At 42.5% G+C, this 15363-nt stretch overlaps 1 protein-coding gene across 1 annotated transcript in view; it reads left to right on the top strand.

Moving 5' to 3' along the window:
- MYO16 (myosin XVI) overlaps positions 1-15363 on the top strand; it is a 587020-nt gene that overhangs the window by 243443 nt on the left and 328214 nt on the right. Inside the window, exons 6-7 of the mRNA XM_032881053.1 lie at positions 2280-2404; positions 11675-11800. Coding sequence (XP_032736944.1) covers positions 2280-2404; positions 11675-11800 — 251 coding nt within the window. The remainder of the gene's footprint in view (positions 1-2279; positions 2405-11674; positions 11801-15363) is intronic.

Raw genomic sequence — 15363 nt, 5'->3', positions numbered from 1 at the left:
GACTTCGGCATGTTTCATAATGAAAATACGAAATGACATTTTACTTGGTATCATATTTGAAGCAAAATTAAGTTGTAAATAATAAGACACAAGGTCATAATATTCCCCTCTGATTCCTTCACAACCACTGCTAGAATAGATGGCTTTCTCATGACACATCGTAAGTCAGCTGAAGTGAGGTCTCTACTCTGTTTCTAATTGTCTTTTATCTTTGAGCCCTGTTCTTCTATCATTCAGTTTTAACCCCGTGTTTCAGTAATCCTCTGAAAGATACATACCGCTCCCATAAACAGAGCCACGTTATAAAAGTTAGAATAATGTAACCATCAGACTCTCCTGCTGCTCCAACCGTGCAGAACTGAACACTGACATTTGAGGAATAATATTTTCCAAAATTAACTCACATGTTCACTTCCATCATCCTAAAAATAAGAAGAGAGTGATTGTTTTAGTTGGTTCTTAACAAACCTCAAAGCAGCTTTTAGGGGAAATCTGTTCATGCTTCTAGCATGGCGCGTGGAGATTCCAGAGCTGGTCATTGGTGGTCCTTTCTGTCTCTGCTTTGGACGTGGATTTGAAACAACCCACGTTACTCAAAGAGTGCATTTTGCTTTATTTTGTTTATTTTGTTTGGTCCTCGCCTGACTCTTTATGACGAAGAAAAACACCGCAAAATGAATGGCCCATAATCTCTGCATCGGAAAGCTGAGTAGGAATGACCCCTCTGGCATATTGAGTGCTGCCCACCAGCCAAACATGGGGCATGGTGCTTTCTGTGTTGTTGGTAACTCATCCTCATGATAACCAGTGAAACCAGAATTATCAGCCCCATTTTGCAGGTGGAGAAAGTGAGGCTTAGAATAAGTCGCCTCTCCCATTGGCACTAGAAGTAGGTACAAGACACAGCACTAAAGCCTAGGCAGCCTGACCTCTGAGGCCAGGCTCTGGGTGAGAGTTGTGCCACGAGGCGGAGCTGCTGGGTTCTGAGGGGAAAAGGACGGCATGTGTGCCGCAGGCTGGATGATCTCTGCCCTGTGGACAGATCCCGTAAATAGTGCCGGTAGCTTTACTCCCTTAGGACATATGTTATGATCTGAAGGACTGCGGATGTGGACGGTCAGGCAGGTTAAACTCTTTTCCCAGAGTTGCCCCGGGAGAGGTTGGCCACAGAGGAGCATGACCAATGGGACCGCTCCAATGGCATTGGTGCCCTGGTCTCCAGTGTCTTGCCCACCTCCACATTTGCCATGAGGACTCAGTCAGGTGGAAAAGAGAGAGAGAGAGAGAGAGAGAGAGAGCTCAGAAGAGCGGCTGCTTCATAGCTACCACTGGCTGACTAATTATCATCACCATCGGGATTACCTTCCCTAAGAAGAAGGTGGATCCTTTCCCCTTAGTAAACACCTGTTACGTCCAGGAACCAGTGCTGGGAACAGGAGGTGTAAATGCAAAGGTCGGAGCTACCACGGAGATTCAGGATCCTGAAATCTCAGGTTAAAAATAAAGGCTGCGCCGAGGTAGGGACCAACGGTGAGCAGGCCTGAGCTCTCGGTGGCCCCATTGCACCCTCAGTCAAGCTGGACGGACGGCTCTTCACTCTGCTTTACTAGCTTCCTCTGTGTTAACACGAAGGGTCATGACATGCTTGAGTGGAGCATCTCTTGAAATCCATTTGGAAAGCTTTTGAGATAGATGGGGATGTTGTGGAAATAGCTAAGGGGGACCCCATATCCCCTTCACCCGGGTCCCCACATCCACCGTCCACACAGCCGCGCTGTGTTGATCCAACTATGGCGTTAGCGTGGGTACAATACTATTCACCAAACCATAGATTTATGTAGATGTTCCCAGTTTTCCCAGCAAAGGCAGTTTTCTGCTCCAGGAGACCCGCCTCTCTTTTGGAAGCAACTCTTTTGGCCAGGAAATGATAGAGAATAAAAAACTGTATTTTTTAACTCCAGTTCAATTCAAACAGTTTAAAATACTCTGGGCAATGCCCCTTGGGGATTTACATACTGAAACAGAGAGCCTGCCGTGGATAAGGCAGCATGTCCCATCTTTGGTGTATAATAAGAGGAAAATTATTCAAGACTGTCTTCTAGCTGAGAATAGAAGGCGCGCGGAGCAAAACAATTCTACAGACTCTGAGTGAGAATTCAGAGGGGGAAGAGAGGCTTCAAAGGGGAACCGTTGAAAGAACAGGAAGTTGAATTCAGAGTTGACCCGCAGAGGCGGAGAAGCGTCTTTGCCTTTGGTTTGAAAGGCTGTCTCCCCCCCAGGAGTGGACCTGACGTCGCTGAGAGAGATGAAGCTTCAGAGACCACTGGCCATGCTATCAGATGTCAAACACTTCTTATCAGGCGGCGGAAATGTTGACGAGAAGAACGATGAAGGAGTGACTCTGGTAAGTTTGTATAAGCGACTCAGAAATCCTGCTTAAATAGAGAATTTCACTGATTTCTACTGCGTAGAATTAGGTACTATTAACTTGTAAAAATGGCTTTTTTTCTGATCGTGAAAAAACTGCCTATTTATTGTAAAAATCTTGAAAACACCTACGTATGCAAAGAGGAGAACAGAAGTCACATATGCCACTGCTCCTTGAAAGCCAGGGGTTCTAGGTGGACCTGTTTTGTTCAGGCCTTCCTTCCATGTATTTTTAAAAATTGAGAATGATTCGTATGTGTTACTTTGTCAGTATGATATTTGAACTGGAACTTACAGGAGCATGTTTTCATTTTAATCTTAACAAACACAAATTATGGGTCACTCTGGTGGATGAATTTCTAAATCCAAGCAAAATCATGCCATTACTTTTTTTTTTTTTTTAATAGCTGTTGGGCATAGTTGCAGTAATGTGAAAACAGTACAATTAAATTTGGGTTAATTCTAATATAAGCATAATGTTTAATCATGAGAATAAGAAACATCTGAGTTATTGACCCACAAAATGTACTTGAACTAGGCATGCTAGTGTTGAAGTTAATCGCGGTTGGAACGAAATGTATTGAGGATCAGGGAAAAAATTGAGAGGAATCAAGGTAACAGACAAGAGTACGACGCTTGAAGCATGGGTTGTGTAGAAGTTTCTGGAATAAGTGATTCAGTTTCTGCCACGGAAAAAATAAGGTGTGAGGTTGAATACTGTGATGAGAGAAGTGATTTGTCTAAATGGACAAAGTGGTGTGAGACCTGATACAATTTTAGATTTATTAAATGCAGATCAAGCACCTTGAGACCTCTACATAGAATAATCTTCCTTGATACTGATCTTGAACTTTGGAATATAAATTTCAAAAGACTATCCAAAAAAACCCACCAAGTTACAAGCAAAGAACCCAAAACATGTTTAGAATTTATTGAAAAATCACACATTCAAATGGAAAAATATTGTGATTAATCTATTGGGATATTAACCACCTCCTGTGAACAAAATAATAACGATTAAAACCACAAAAGTCCTTTTGTTGTGGGCTTCATTTCATTGGGGAAGATACATAATATACAATATAAATGAGCTAAATACATAACATATTAACAATGGCAGATGCAAAGGAGAAAATAATAAAGCGAGACAGGGAGGTGCTGGGTGTGTGTTGACATTTTGGAGGCACACGGGTAAGGTCTCACTGATGAGGAATTTTGAGTAATGACCTGAGAGAGGTCTGCACACACTGCAGGTGTGCATAGGAGCATTCAAGACTGAACGGTGGTAGGTGCAAAGGCCCTGAGGCAGGGGTGGGTGTGTTGTGATTTAGAAATAGCACAGGGGCCTGTGAGGCTAAGTAGAGTAAAGGGAAGGAGGGAGGCAGCTGGCGCAGATCACACAGGGTCTGTGCACCTGTGTGAGGACCGTAGAGTTACTCTGAGTGTCATGGGAGCACACTGGAGGGCTCTGAGGAGAGCAAGACGGGGTCCTACTTTAGTTCTAAAAGCATCACTTGCTCTGACTGCTGTTAAGTGGACGGTCAAAGGGCAAGGCTGATGCTGAGAGTTCAGGTAAGAGAGTAACCCAGTGGTTGGTGGTGTGGCTCAGACCTAGCCGCAGGAAGCTGAGGCGGGGGTGGGAAGTGGCTAACTTTCATCTGCATGGGAAGAAGATCCACTGGGACTTCCTCCCATCCAAGTACTAACCAGGCCCGACCCTGCTTAGCTTCCGAGATCAGACGAGATCGGGCGCGTTCAGGGTGGTATGGCCGTAGACCCACTGGGACTTCCTGATGGCCAAGTGGTGGGAGAGAAAGGATGACTGTGGAGTGACTTCAAGTACTTTTATCTTGGATACCTGGAGTGATGGGGTTGACATCCAATGAGATGGAAGGTGGAGGATAAAATGAGCTTAGGGCAGGGACAGTTTGGGGAACAGAGAGCTATGGCTGCCTCTGAGCCATCTTCATGGAGGTGTTGGGTTTGTGGTTGCTTGCTAGAGTCTGGAATTCAGGAGCTGTCTGGACTGCAGACTCAATTTGGGGAACTCTAGCATAGAAACATGACACTGAAAGCCTTGACCATGGGTGAAATCAAAGATTTGATTCAGAAGGAAAGAGAATTTGGGACTGAGCCATGGAGCTTAGGAAGAAGAGAAAGATCCAGAAATGAGAACTAGGGTGAGGGCCATGGAGGGTGGGGGAGCAAGGAGGAGCTCCCAAGGTAGGAGGAGAACCAAAAGAATGAGACGTCACAGGAGCCAAAGAAAGGAATTATGATGAGGAGGGGGAGGAAGCTGTGAACTGTTTGATACCACCGAGAGACCAAGTGACTGGAGATGGTGACTTGGCCATTGGATTTAGTAGCATGGAGGTCACTGGTCTTCTCAGCTAGGGCACTTTCATTGGAGTGTGAGCCTCGAGATCCAGACTGGAGTGGGTAATGGTTCTTTGAAAACATGGCATGCACTGATGCCTAACTCAGAAACCCAATAGATCTTTTCTTCTCTGTTTGGCACAAGACATTACAGCTTTGGATTTCTTTAAAAAAAAAAAAAATCTCTGCTAAATTAAAATGGCATTCGTGTTTCAAATACCACTGAACAGAAGGACCCACCTACTTCAGTAGTGAAGCTGTTGTAAGAATCAGTATGGAGCAATACATTGCTGTCCTGTTCAGCCCTCTTCAATTTTGACATTCTTTGTGACTTTTTTTAATTGAGCAGAGAGCATAAATGTTGCAAACAATTTGTTGTGTAATAACTAAACGATCATCTCTGAGCTTTTCATGAGGGAAGTAACGGTGGCTGGGAGGCTAGGAAGTTGTCCCTCGAAGATGGCTCGCAGCATTGAGCAAGTGGAGGGTGAGATTGATTTCTTAAGTCTGAATTGGTTAGTCTATCATGTTAATGACTGCCACCCCACGCTGGCCTCTGGACCCTGCGTTGCTCTCTGTTGTTGGTGGGAACCGTGAGAAGGCACTCGTCCACAGATTTCTGTAGCCTGAGTAGGGATGCCTGTTGTGGCTTAAAATTAGCCATCATTTCCCACACTTACGTTGTGCAAAAAAGGTAAAACTATCAAGAAAAGATGCAATGCTGCTACACTTCTAGTATGGTGCCTTTTTCTCCTCTGTTAGAATACGCAATAAAGTAACCAAACATAATGTTGCTCTTTGAAAAAAATCTCTTAGTTTACACAGATAATTCTTCTTAGAAGAAAACAAAGCCTCCAAAAAGGACACAATTCCAAAAAAAAAAAAAATCATTACAAGCATATGGAAATGCATTCCTGAGTTCAAGTGCAGAGATGCTCTTTGAAAATTTGACTATAATGACTTTCAGATCCATTAGGAAGATGCTGGTTCTTTCCTCTTTTGTCACAGAATTTGATATATAACATCTGGCCTTGGGATGTATTCACTGGGTTTGTTGGAAAAGAATTATTCATGAGATGCAAACATCAAGCAATTTTATTTTTGTCTTCCTTTGTCTTTTCAGTAGCGCTGGTTTACCCTTACTTCTGGATGAAGACTTAGCCATTGCCATCAGCTTTCTGGCCATTTTTAGGGAATAGAGATTTTGTGGTTACTTTATATTACAAACCATAGCCTCAGTTTAGAGATTAGAGTGTCTGGTCTTATATAACCATGAAAAGTCCCAGCTTGTGTGAAATCAGGGTTCACTGATCTTTTTTATGCCATGTTATCCTCTAAACCTCAGTGTAGCTGTGGATTCCTTGTTAGAATTGTGTTTAATGTAATAAAGATGGTGCCAATACTACAGAGAATGCCAGTTACATGGAAACATCATAATCCTACTATCAAAATTAAATTTGTGATATGTTACGTATGTGCTTCTTTATGAAGGCACTGAGTGATGGATAATCATTGCCAGGATGTTAAGGTAGATTTGAATATGGGGGATACTTGGAGATGTCTGCTGGGACAGCAATGTGTAGGGACATATCGCTTTCAATGATAGCATCATAGGTGTGTAGCCTAGACTCACCATTCAAGAAGTTGCTAAATTTCATTTGGGATTAGAAAAAAAAATAAACCATTTTCCCATCCAAGTTTGCAAAGTCCCCGAATCTCCCTGAGATCCTGTGGGGTCTGGTGGGCTCAAGTGTTGAGGACCCTGATCTCAGTGAAATCTTGAACCCACTGCTAGCATCGTGTTGCATCAGATTAGGGAGTCCACAGAAGGGAGGGTGGCCATGGTCATCTATTTCCCCTCTCATCACCGTCTCCTCTTCCATGTCAGTGATGTGGAGGGAGAGGATGGGAGTGGACAGATGAGCAGGAAGAGATACACCGGGAGCTGGAAGGTTTTGGCTTGAGGTTCCCTGAGAGGGTGTCCTGCTCTCTGGGCAAGAAGCTGACCCCTTCCCTTGTGAGGATGTGGGGGTTCTTCAGATACATCACCCCCATCACTGGGATCTCCAGAGGGTCCTTCACACCTGCCTCCACTCTGGGGAGTCAGGGGTACCCCAGCCTGTCTCTACTGGTCCGCGCACGCTTCAGGCATCTCCCTGAAACAGAACGGAAAACAAACATGGCTATCCTCCCTGTGTTTGTCTTTGCCGGTGCGACCTCATAAGTGTGGGCAGACGCCAGCATATCTGTGACTCCCCTTCACTGACCACGAAAGCAGAGAGCCAGCCTGTCTCTTGCCCTTTACTTTTTCTAGTCAGGAATCGAAACCAGTAACTGTGTCTCTGCCAGACTCCCGAGGACACATGGCCTCTGTCGGTAACCACTGAAGCCAAGCTCTGCCGACATGATTTAAGGAGGGACCCAGGCCCCACCACCACACAAAAATTTCTCATGTGTCCTGTCTCCATTTTTCTCTCATTTAGACCTACTATACCCTCAGTCTAGAGGTAGAGGTCAAAGGAAATCTAGGCCGGGGCACCTGGCTGGCTCAGCCAGTAGAGTGTGTGGCTTTGATCTTGGGGTTGTGAGTTCGAACCCCACACTGGGTGCAGGTGTAGAGATAAAACATTAAAAATGTAATTGGGCAGTTTTTTGTCAACTATTTTCAGATGTCCATATTTGGTCTCACTTTGAGATGTGATACATATTATTTTCTCACGCACTCAAAACTACAGTAGGAAAAAATCCTCTGTTAATATTTTTTTAGAGATTTTATTTATTTGACAGAGAAAGAGAGAGAGCGAGAGAGGAAGCACAAGCAGGGAGAGTGGGAGAGGGAGAAGCAGGCTTCCCACCAAACAGGGAGCACAATTTGGGGCTCCATCCCAGGACCCTGGGGATCATGACCTGAGCCAAAGGCAGATGCTTAATGACTGAGCCACCCAGTCTCCCCCTTCTGTTAATATTCTGATAGAAAACTAGAACTGGAGAAAATTTGCCATTATTCATTCAAAATCTGGACTAATTCCTTCAGCTGCTTGAATAGCTATCCCTCAAGATTGATTTTCATTTACTCCTAAGGTAATTTTCATCAAAATTTGACATTAGCCTCCTAGTGGCCTGCCCACTCTCGAGTGGGAAGAGTCACAGACCTCAAATAAGACGACATTCAATAGGAATATATTTTAAATTTCACACACAGATTTCCTTTTTTAAATGAGATTCACAAATAGAAGACTGAGTAAATAACTTAACAATGAACCCCCAGTTTCCGTGTTACACAGTAAAAAGGAGTTACATCTGGGTGGTGAAAGCCCTTCCAATATCGATATGGGAGAGAAAGCACAAGGGGAAATGCTGAGATCATTGACTATGACAAAATTAAAATGAACACTTGTGCATTAAATAATGAGCAAAATTAAGAGGCAGATAATAAACTAGGAATATAATACTTGGGACAGGTCTTTCAAAATGTTGATAGTTTTAAAATATGCAGCATTCATAGAAATGAAGGAAAAGATCATCTCTCAGTAGGAAAACAAATAGCAGTGAGAGTCAGTACCCAAAAGAAAATACAACTACCCTACAGATATATCAAAAGAGACCCATTTTTAGGAATGCAGTACATTGAATTTATTTATAGTCATTTTAGAAATACATAATAGTGAAGCCCTAAAGGCCAAGGGTCTATGAGAAAGAGCCCCTCCACACACCACTGGAGGGGATGGGGATTGCACCAACATTGTGGAACTCAGCGTAGGCAAATACATTGAAAAAATGTTCATTATTTTACGATTGCAATTCTATATCTGGGAATGTGTCAGAAACACATAATCAGACACAAATACAGTGATTACCAACAAAGTGATCTTCTATAAAATAAAAAATACGGCACATGTGTAAAAGCCCAGTAATGAGGAGTTGGTCAGGGGGATGATAATGCAGGACTGTGTGCTGTGCTCTCCTGGAGAACAATCAGTCGGGAGAAGCACGTCATGCTGAGGAGACAGGACAGTCCTCAGGCAGAGCACCCTCACTGCCCAGGGTGGCTCTTGTTGGTTGGTCATTCTCTCGGTCTTGACCCCAGCCCCACACACCACCTGCACGAGGAGGAGGCTGTTTCAGAGACGACTGCACTCCTGCGGACTTCTAAGTGGGGTCTCAGTCTCCTGTGTCTTCATCGCTGAGCGGCGCAGGACCTGGCAATGGTTTTGATCAGTGTGAGGAGGCTACATGCCACGCTTAACGCACGTCTGTGCCTGCACAGGTGGTGGGCTGGGGGAAAGCTGAGGCAAGTGTGTAAATGGTGGGCATCTTCCAGAGACAAACATTTTAATACAAGATAAGGATGTTGGGGAAGGGGATGTACGGGAAAAAGAAAAATGCCATTTTTAGACCAATACATTATGGGACGCACACAAGGATTGTTAGGAGCACTGACGAATTGTGGTTGTTAGGAGCATTGCGAATCGTGGCTGTTACCCTGGTGGCCTGGCCGACTCGGGTGCTCATGCCCATTTGTCTTTTCAGAGCGCCCACGCTGCAGAACACAGAAAAACGTGGCTTTAGCGTACAGGGGCTGTGCTCCCCTGGGCTGGTCACCTAAATTAACTCATCCCCAGCTTTTGCCTCTGCAATACCAGGACAAAGGTCATTGCCTCATGGGTCTTACAGATGAGAAGGAATAACTGATAACTTTTATGAGCAGCATTTGTGAAGCGGCTCTGAAACCTTGTCCTGCGTTGTAACTGCATGGGTGATTTCCAACCTGCCATAATTTCCCAGGACTGTCCTTTTGCAATTGTCCTTCCAAGCAGCTGCTGCTCATCATTTACAGAAAAAACAGCTGTCTCTGTCTTTCTCCCAAGACCCCATAACGTAGCAGGAGAGGAGTATTCTGAGATGCTATAGGGATAGACACGTTCACATTTGGGCACCTGACGTCTTCCAGCAATTGTCAGGACAAGGGAGGAGGCAACGTCCATTTCAGAAAATAGACATTTTAATGTCTACTAAATAGACAAGGTCTATAAAATAGACATTTAACTTAGTGATGAGAATGGTCCCCTTGGTGGGGGGGTCTGGAGGCTCGCTTATGGATTCAGAATTTGATTGCCGGTAGAATCAGGGTAGAGCCTCTAAGCTCTTACTGATTTACTATGATGAATTTTTAAAACTCTGTTGTCTCTTATAAGGGAATAGAAATACTCAAAGTCAGGAGTTTTTGCCTTCATTTTGAAATGGTCTCGGATTAAATTTGTCTGCCTTCAGAGATGTCACTGGGAGCTCATGCTTTTGATAGCTTTTCTCCCAAGTGAGCCAAGACTTTCCTTCCGGTCTTTTCCTCAAGAGCAGTGCCTGAGATTGGTTGGCTAGCAGCTGAGCTGAGTTTGGAATGGGAGAATCCAATTTTTGCCCCGTGGAAAGCAAATCTTCTCATTAAGGAGTTCATCCTTAATGACAAGTGAACTTGACTTCGTTAGGCTCAGGTGCTAACCAACAAACGGACAGTGAAAACCTTCTCAGATCCCGATGTTCATGCTCATACTTGAGAGGAAACTTTGAGTCAACTGATTATTAGTGTGATGTAGACTCAATTGTGGAGCAGGTGTAAGACTGGTTTTCTAGGAGAACGAGTATATAAAATCATCCTTCTCTGAAATACTTGTGGATAGTTTGTTCTTGGGACTGTTTGCTAAAATATTGATGAGGTAAATTCTATGTATAACCAAGTATGGGAAGAGTGATGTGAAACTTAATCTCTTTCTGTTTATTCCTTAAGTTGGTTAAATATATTTGTTCTTTTGTTGCAATTAACTAGGAGAAATAAGCATGTACGTACACGGTGTACATGAAAGAGCACAATGAAGTCCAAGGGTAGAAAAGCAAATATTTTTGCTGGATTTTATTAATACATATGCACACACTTTTAATAAGACTTTTGACTTTATTGTAATTTTATCTTTTTAATAAAAACAGACGGAAAGGTACAAAACTCCATGCTACAAGACCAAGAAGAAATCATTGGTCTTACTACTTTTATATTGTTTTTCTTTTTCCTTCCATATAGTTTCATATTATTATGCTCATGAAATCAAGCACGTAGTTACTTAAGAACCCAGTTTAAATAGGGCATGATGACAGTTCACGTACAAATCAAGGCTGCTGTGCTGGAAGCGGGAATTACCCCACTTGAAAAGTCTGGATCGTTCGCTAAACCCGACCTCCTGGTTGTAGCCTGAGTCCTCCTTCCTGAGCTAAGTTTGCATTCATAAGTTAACCTGGGAGCATGCTCAAAGGAGAACTACATAATCATTTTAAGGTCTGTTGGGATTAACCCGTCCTTTCCAGTGTGTCGGCCCCTTTTTCCTGTTCCTAAGCACCAAGATGATCACATTTCCTGTTGTCATATATGTCCTCAAATCTCCTCCGGTCGCACAATTACAGGGCTAGAATTTCAGGGCCGGTCACTACGTGTTTGACTTTTTGGGTGAGAAGAGGGTAAAGCATTCAATTATTGCATTTTGTATGCAAAAGTGCTCAGTTTATGGTACAGAGGACACTAAAGAGGGAAATGGGAATTGCATGAAAAATCACACGTTGTCTGGGTCAGAAGGGAAATAATAATTAAGCCATAAGCCTTTGTTCCAAGAAGGATACTGTCCACTTATATCAAATAAGTAAAACTGCAGGTATGTTCTTCTTTTTAAAGGTATTTTATATTTGATAATTTATTAGCTCTCTTTAAACCACTGAATAAACTGTTTTGATGTCACTACTTATTTTTTAAAGTTCTATAACAAATCGCTTCTCGGCCTTTTGGCTAAGATCAAGTGTAAAAGTTCTATAACAAAATATTTCCTCACTGCAGTTACATATGGCATGTGCCAGCGGCTATAAGGAGGTGGTGGCCCTTCTCCTGGAGCATGGTGGGGACCTGAATATCGCGGATAATCAGTACTGGACCCCGCTCCATTTGGCAGCAAAGTATGGCCAGGTAAAGTGATCTCCTAAATTATTTTTTTAAATCATTCTATAATGAATACATCATTTAAATTTTTTTAAATTTTTAAATTGTGTACAGTCAGGATGAAACTGGGTTTTCAATGGCATCCCATGTTGCCATTATTTTTATGGTTGAAAGAAAGCATCATCTTTTGGAAGGCTGCATAAAACATACTGTCCTCGGGATTCTGCATTATGTCGTCAAAATTGTTGGAGAGATAAGACAAAATCAAAAACATTTTCATAGGATGGGCTTATTATTTTCTTAACATTACATAGTCCTTATGTAGTTCATATTTTCATGAATTGTTAGTAATTCCATTTGTTCTCTATAGTTTGTAGAAGTAAAGCAGAATTCCATTTCATGTTTTAATTTTTCACTATAAATTATATTTCATCTTAAAGAATGAAGAATGAAGAGCAGATTTTTTTTCCATGAATAGATTTTTGGTCATAGCTGATACAACTTGAGTTACTATTATAAAATTACTTTCTCACCAGCTACCATGACATCATCAGGAAGAAACAAAATGACTTTTAAATGATTTTATGTGGGTGAATGTGACTATAGTGTTCATAATAATTAATTCTGAAATCTATTTATACAATACACAATATTTTGTGTTGGAGAAAGCCTGAGTAGTTCTGTTTTGGAAGAGAATTCATTGTTACATAAATATGGAGATTTAGGTTAAACTTGTTGATTCTCAAACATTGGTCTAGGGTAACAGGTCATGCCTCTTAGGTTCTAGTAAGTCTTGACTTACTATGAGTAAGTCAAGAGACTTTTCAAGAGTCAAGAGACAAGTCAAGAGACTTGACTTACCTAAGAGACTTAGTCGAGTCTCTTAGGTACTAATGGGTACGCAAAATATCCATCATAAAATCTGAGCATGGCTGTTGTTAAAATAATGGATGCCATTTGCATTTCACGCGATTTAGAGAAAGCACATTGCTTAGGGGATGTCTTTCAAAATAATCAAAACATTATTTGCTTTGGCAACATTTCCTTTATGAAAAGGATCATTTGTTAATAAATATTTCCAACTCTTTATTAAGTACACCAAACTCTGTGTTTAGCAAGTGAATGTTTGTGTAAGTAAATGGATGGTTCAAGGGGAGGAGAATGAAGATAGCTGGAGTCACTTGTCCTAGGGGTTAGGGGTCCCAGGTCCCCCCAGTAGATCATGGGAGTAGTGGGGGGGTCAATAATCCCCGTGCACCATGAACACATCAGTGCTGCATTTCTAGTACCATAGCACACTGGAAGACACTGGGTGTCAGGTTTTGTCTTTAGTAGAAAGTACAGAAGCAAACACAGAAGCAAGTTTGGCTTCCTTAAATACAACCTGCTGGCCCATGCAGAAGAAATGGTAACTAGTTAGTTATTAGAACGTGCTCCTCGTAGTCAGGGATCCCTCTGGAAGGAGCTACATCTGCAAGTGAGTGAGAGCTTGGTAAAATGTGACAGAATGCTGCTTACTACAGTTAAATTAATTAAGGCTTTCATTTTACCCATTTTTTCCATTTTTCTGATTGGACTTTTAGAGTTCAGATTGGGTTCATTTCAAAGAATACCAAATTGGTTCCCTTTAACCACTTTCATAAGCTAATGGGAGAATAGGACTATTTTTAACAAGTTTTTTTAAAGACATTCCTTGGGGGGTACCTGGGTGGTTCAGTGGGTTAAGTTTCTGCCTTTGGCTCAGGTCATGATCCTTGTTACTGGGATCGAGCCCCACATCAGTCTCCTGCTCAGCAGGGAGTCTGCTTCTCCCTCTCCCTCTGCCCTGTCTCCTGCTTGTGCTCATTCTCTCTCTGTCAAATACTTAAATAAAGTATTAAAAAAAAAAACAAACAGACATGCCTTGGACTGAATACATCACTACAGCTGTTATTAGACATTTAAATAATTTTTTTTTCAGAAGCCAGTGTGTGGTTTTTGTTTGATTTGGTTGCAGGTCAAATGAAATATTTGGTAGTACTTGGTGTATTTTACTTGTTATTGTATTTTTTGGTTCTATGATTTCCATTTGGTTTGTATTGTACCTTCTATGCCTTTGATGGAATCTCCTCTTTTTTCATTTGTTTCAAGAGGATTTGTAGTTGCTTGTTGAAGCATTCTCATGAGTTCTGCTTTACCCTCATCATCAGATGATTGTGGCATGATTCATCTTGCTGTCAGTTCTTCATCTTTTCTCATTCAAGTTGTGATTTCCTGATCTTGGTATGACAAGTGATTTTTAATTTTATTTTTGGACACTTCAGCTATTTTGTTTAGAGATTCTCAGTTCTGAATAAATATTCTAGTTTAGTCCTCCTGTTTACGTTTGATATGCGGACCTGGTCTTCTTCAGTAGGTTGTAGTTCCAGTAGCAGTTTAATTTTCAGACCCTTTGTGGGGTTGTTTTGGTCTACATGGCCCATCTGGTGCTCCTGGGGTCCTCACTGCTTCTTCCAGTGCCCCCAAAGTGGTGGAAGAAGAGGTTTTCCCAAGCCAGACTACCCTGTGTCTTAAGATAAGGTGGGGGGGTCTCTGCAGGGACAAAAGACTTTTGGGGCTAGGGGCCCATTGAGGTATGCTCCCTCTTACAGGGCCCCCCCCTCCCAGCTACCCTTGACTCTCATCAGGGAGGGGATCTCAGCTCAGTGGGAAAAGAGTGCTTGCCCTGGCACTTTGTGTTAGCGGATTGTGGTGCTGGACTCACCTGATGTTGTCTGAGGGACACATCTGAATGTGGGAGGGATGCCTCAAAACAGGCCATCTTCTGTCCTTAAGATGGTCTGGGAAACCCTGGGTCTGGACTAAACTTCAGAGTTCTTCTTGGGTTTATTGTAATTAGCAGGGAAGATAGGAAAGAACCAGTCTAGGTTGGAATGTTTTAAAACAACTGCTCTGTTTCAAAAGAATTACTGACTTCTGAAAGCCTCCTGAAGCTTAATAAAGAGGAATGAAAGGAAGTTAATTTATGATTATTTTCACATGAAACCCATCTGTGGCGGAAGAGAAACAAAGGTGCTTTTATATGACTTTCTTGTAACACGTCTACTGGGATCTTTGATTCTGCATATCGAACGTGTCTCTATGTGACCGATTCTTCCTGACCCATATTTTGCTGGGTTTGTTCTGAGGAACACACCTGCTCACAAGCTCTGAACAGGGGCTGAGCGGACCCAACAAACCTCCCTAATCCTCCTTCCGGGGAGTCTGGCTCAGGGTCTTCTATCAATGTGAACCGTCCACCTCTGTTAAAAGGGGGATTTTTACATAGCTCGGGGGTTCTGGGGAGTGATGATGGCAAATGTGGGAGACACGTGCTGAGCACCACTTGGTGTGTGTCCTGGTCATTGATCCAGTTGTGAGATTTGTACAGACGATATTCGATGCAGGGTTTCCGGCAATGGCCATGTATAATGTTCAAATGAGGCAGCTTTAAAAACCAATGTCACTTTATCCTCTGCTTCTTTCAAAAATGACTAGCCATCAGCTCAGTATTTTCTAATTCCTTATACATTTATGTACCAAGGAGAGATGAAGATCTCGTGTGTCTTCTC

The sequence above is a fragment of the Lontra canadensis genome, unplaced genomic scaffold, assembly GCF_010015895.1.
Source record: "Lontra canadensis isolate GAN:19392208 unplaced genomic scaffold, GSC_riverotter_1.0 scaffold73, whole genome shotgun sequence".
NCBI lineage: Eukaryota > Metazoa > Chordata > Mammalia > Carnivora > Mustelidae > Lontra > Lontra canadensis.
The sequence above is the reverse complement of the archived record's forward strand: the minus strand, read 5'-3'. Positions and strand labels throughout refer to the sequence as shown.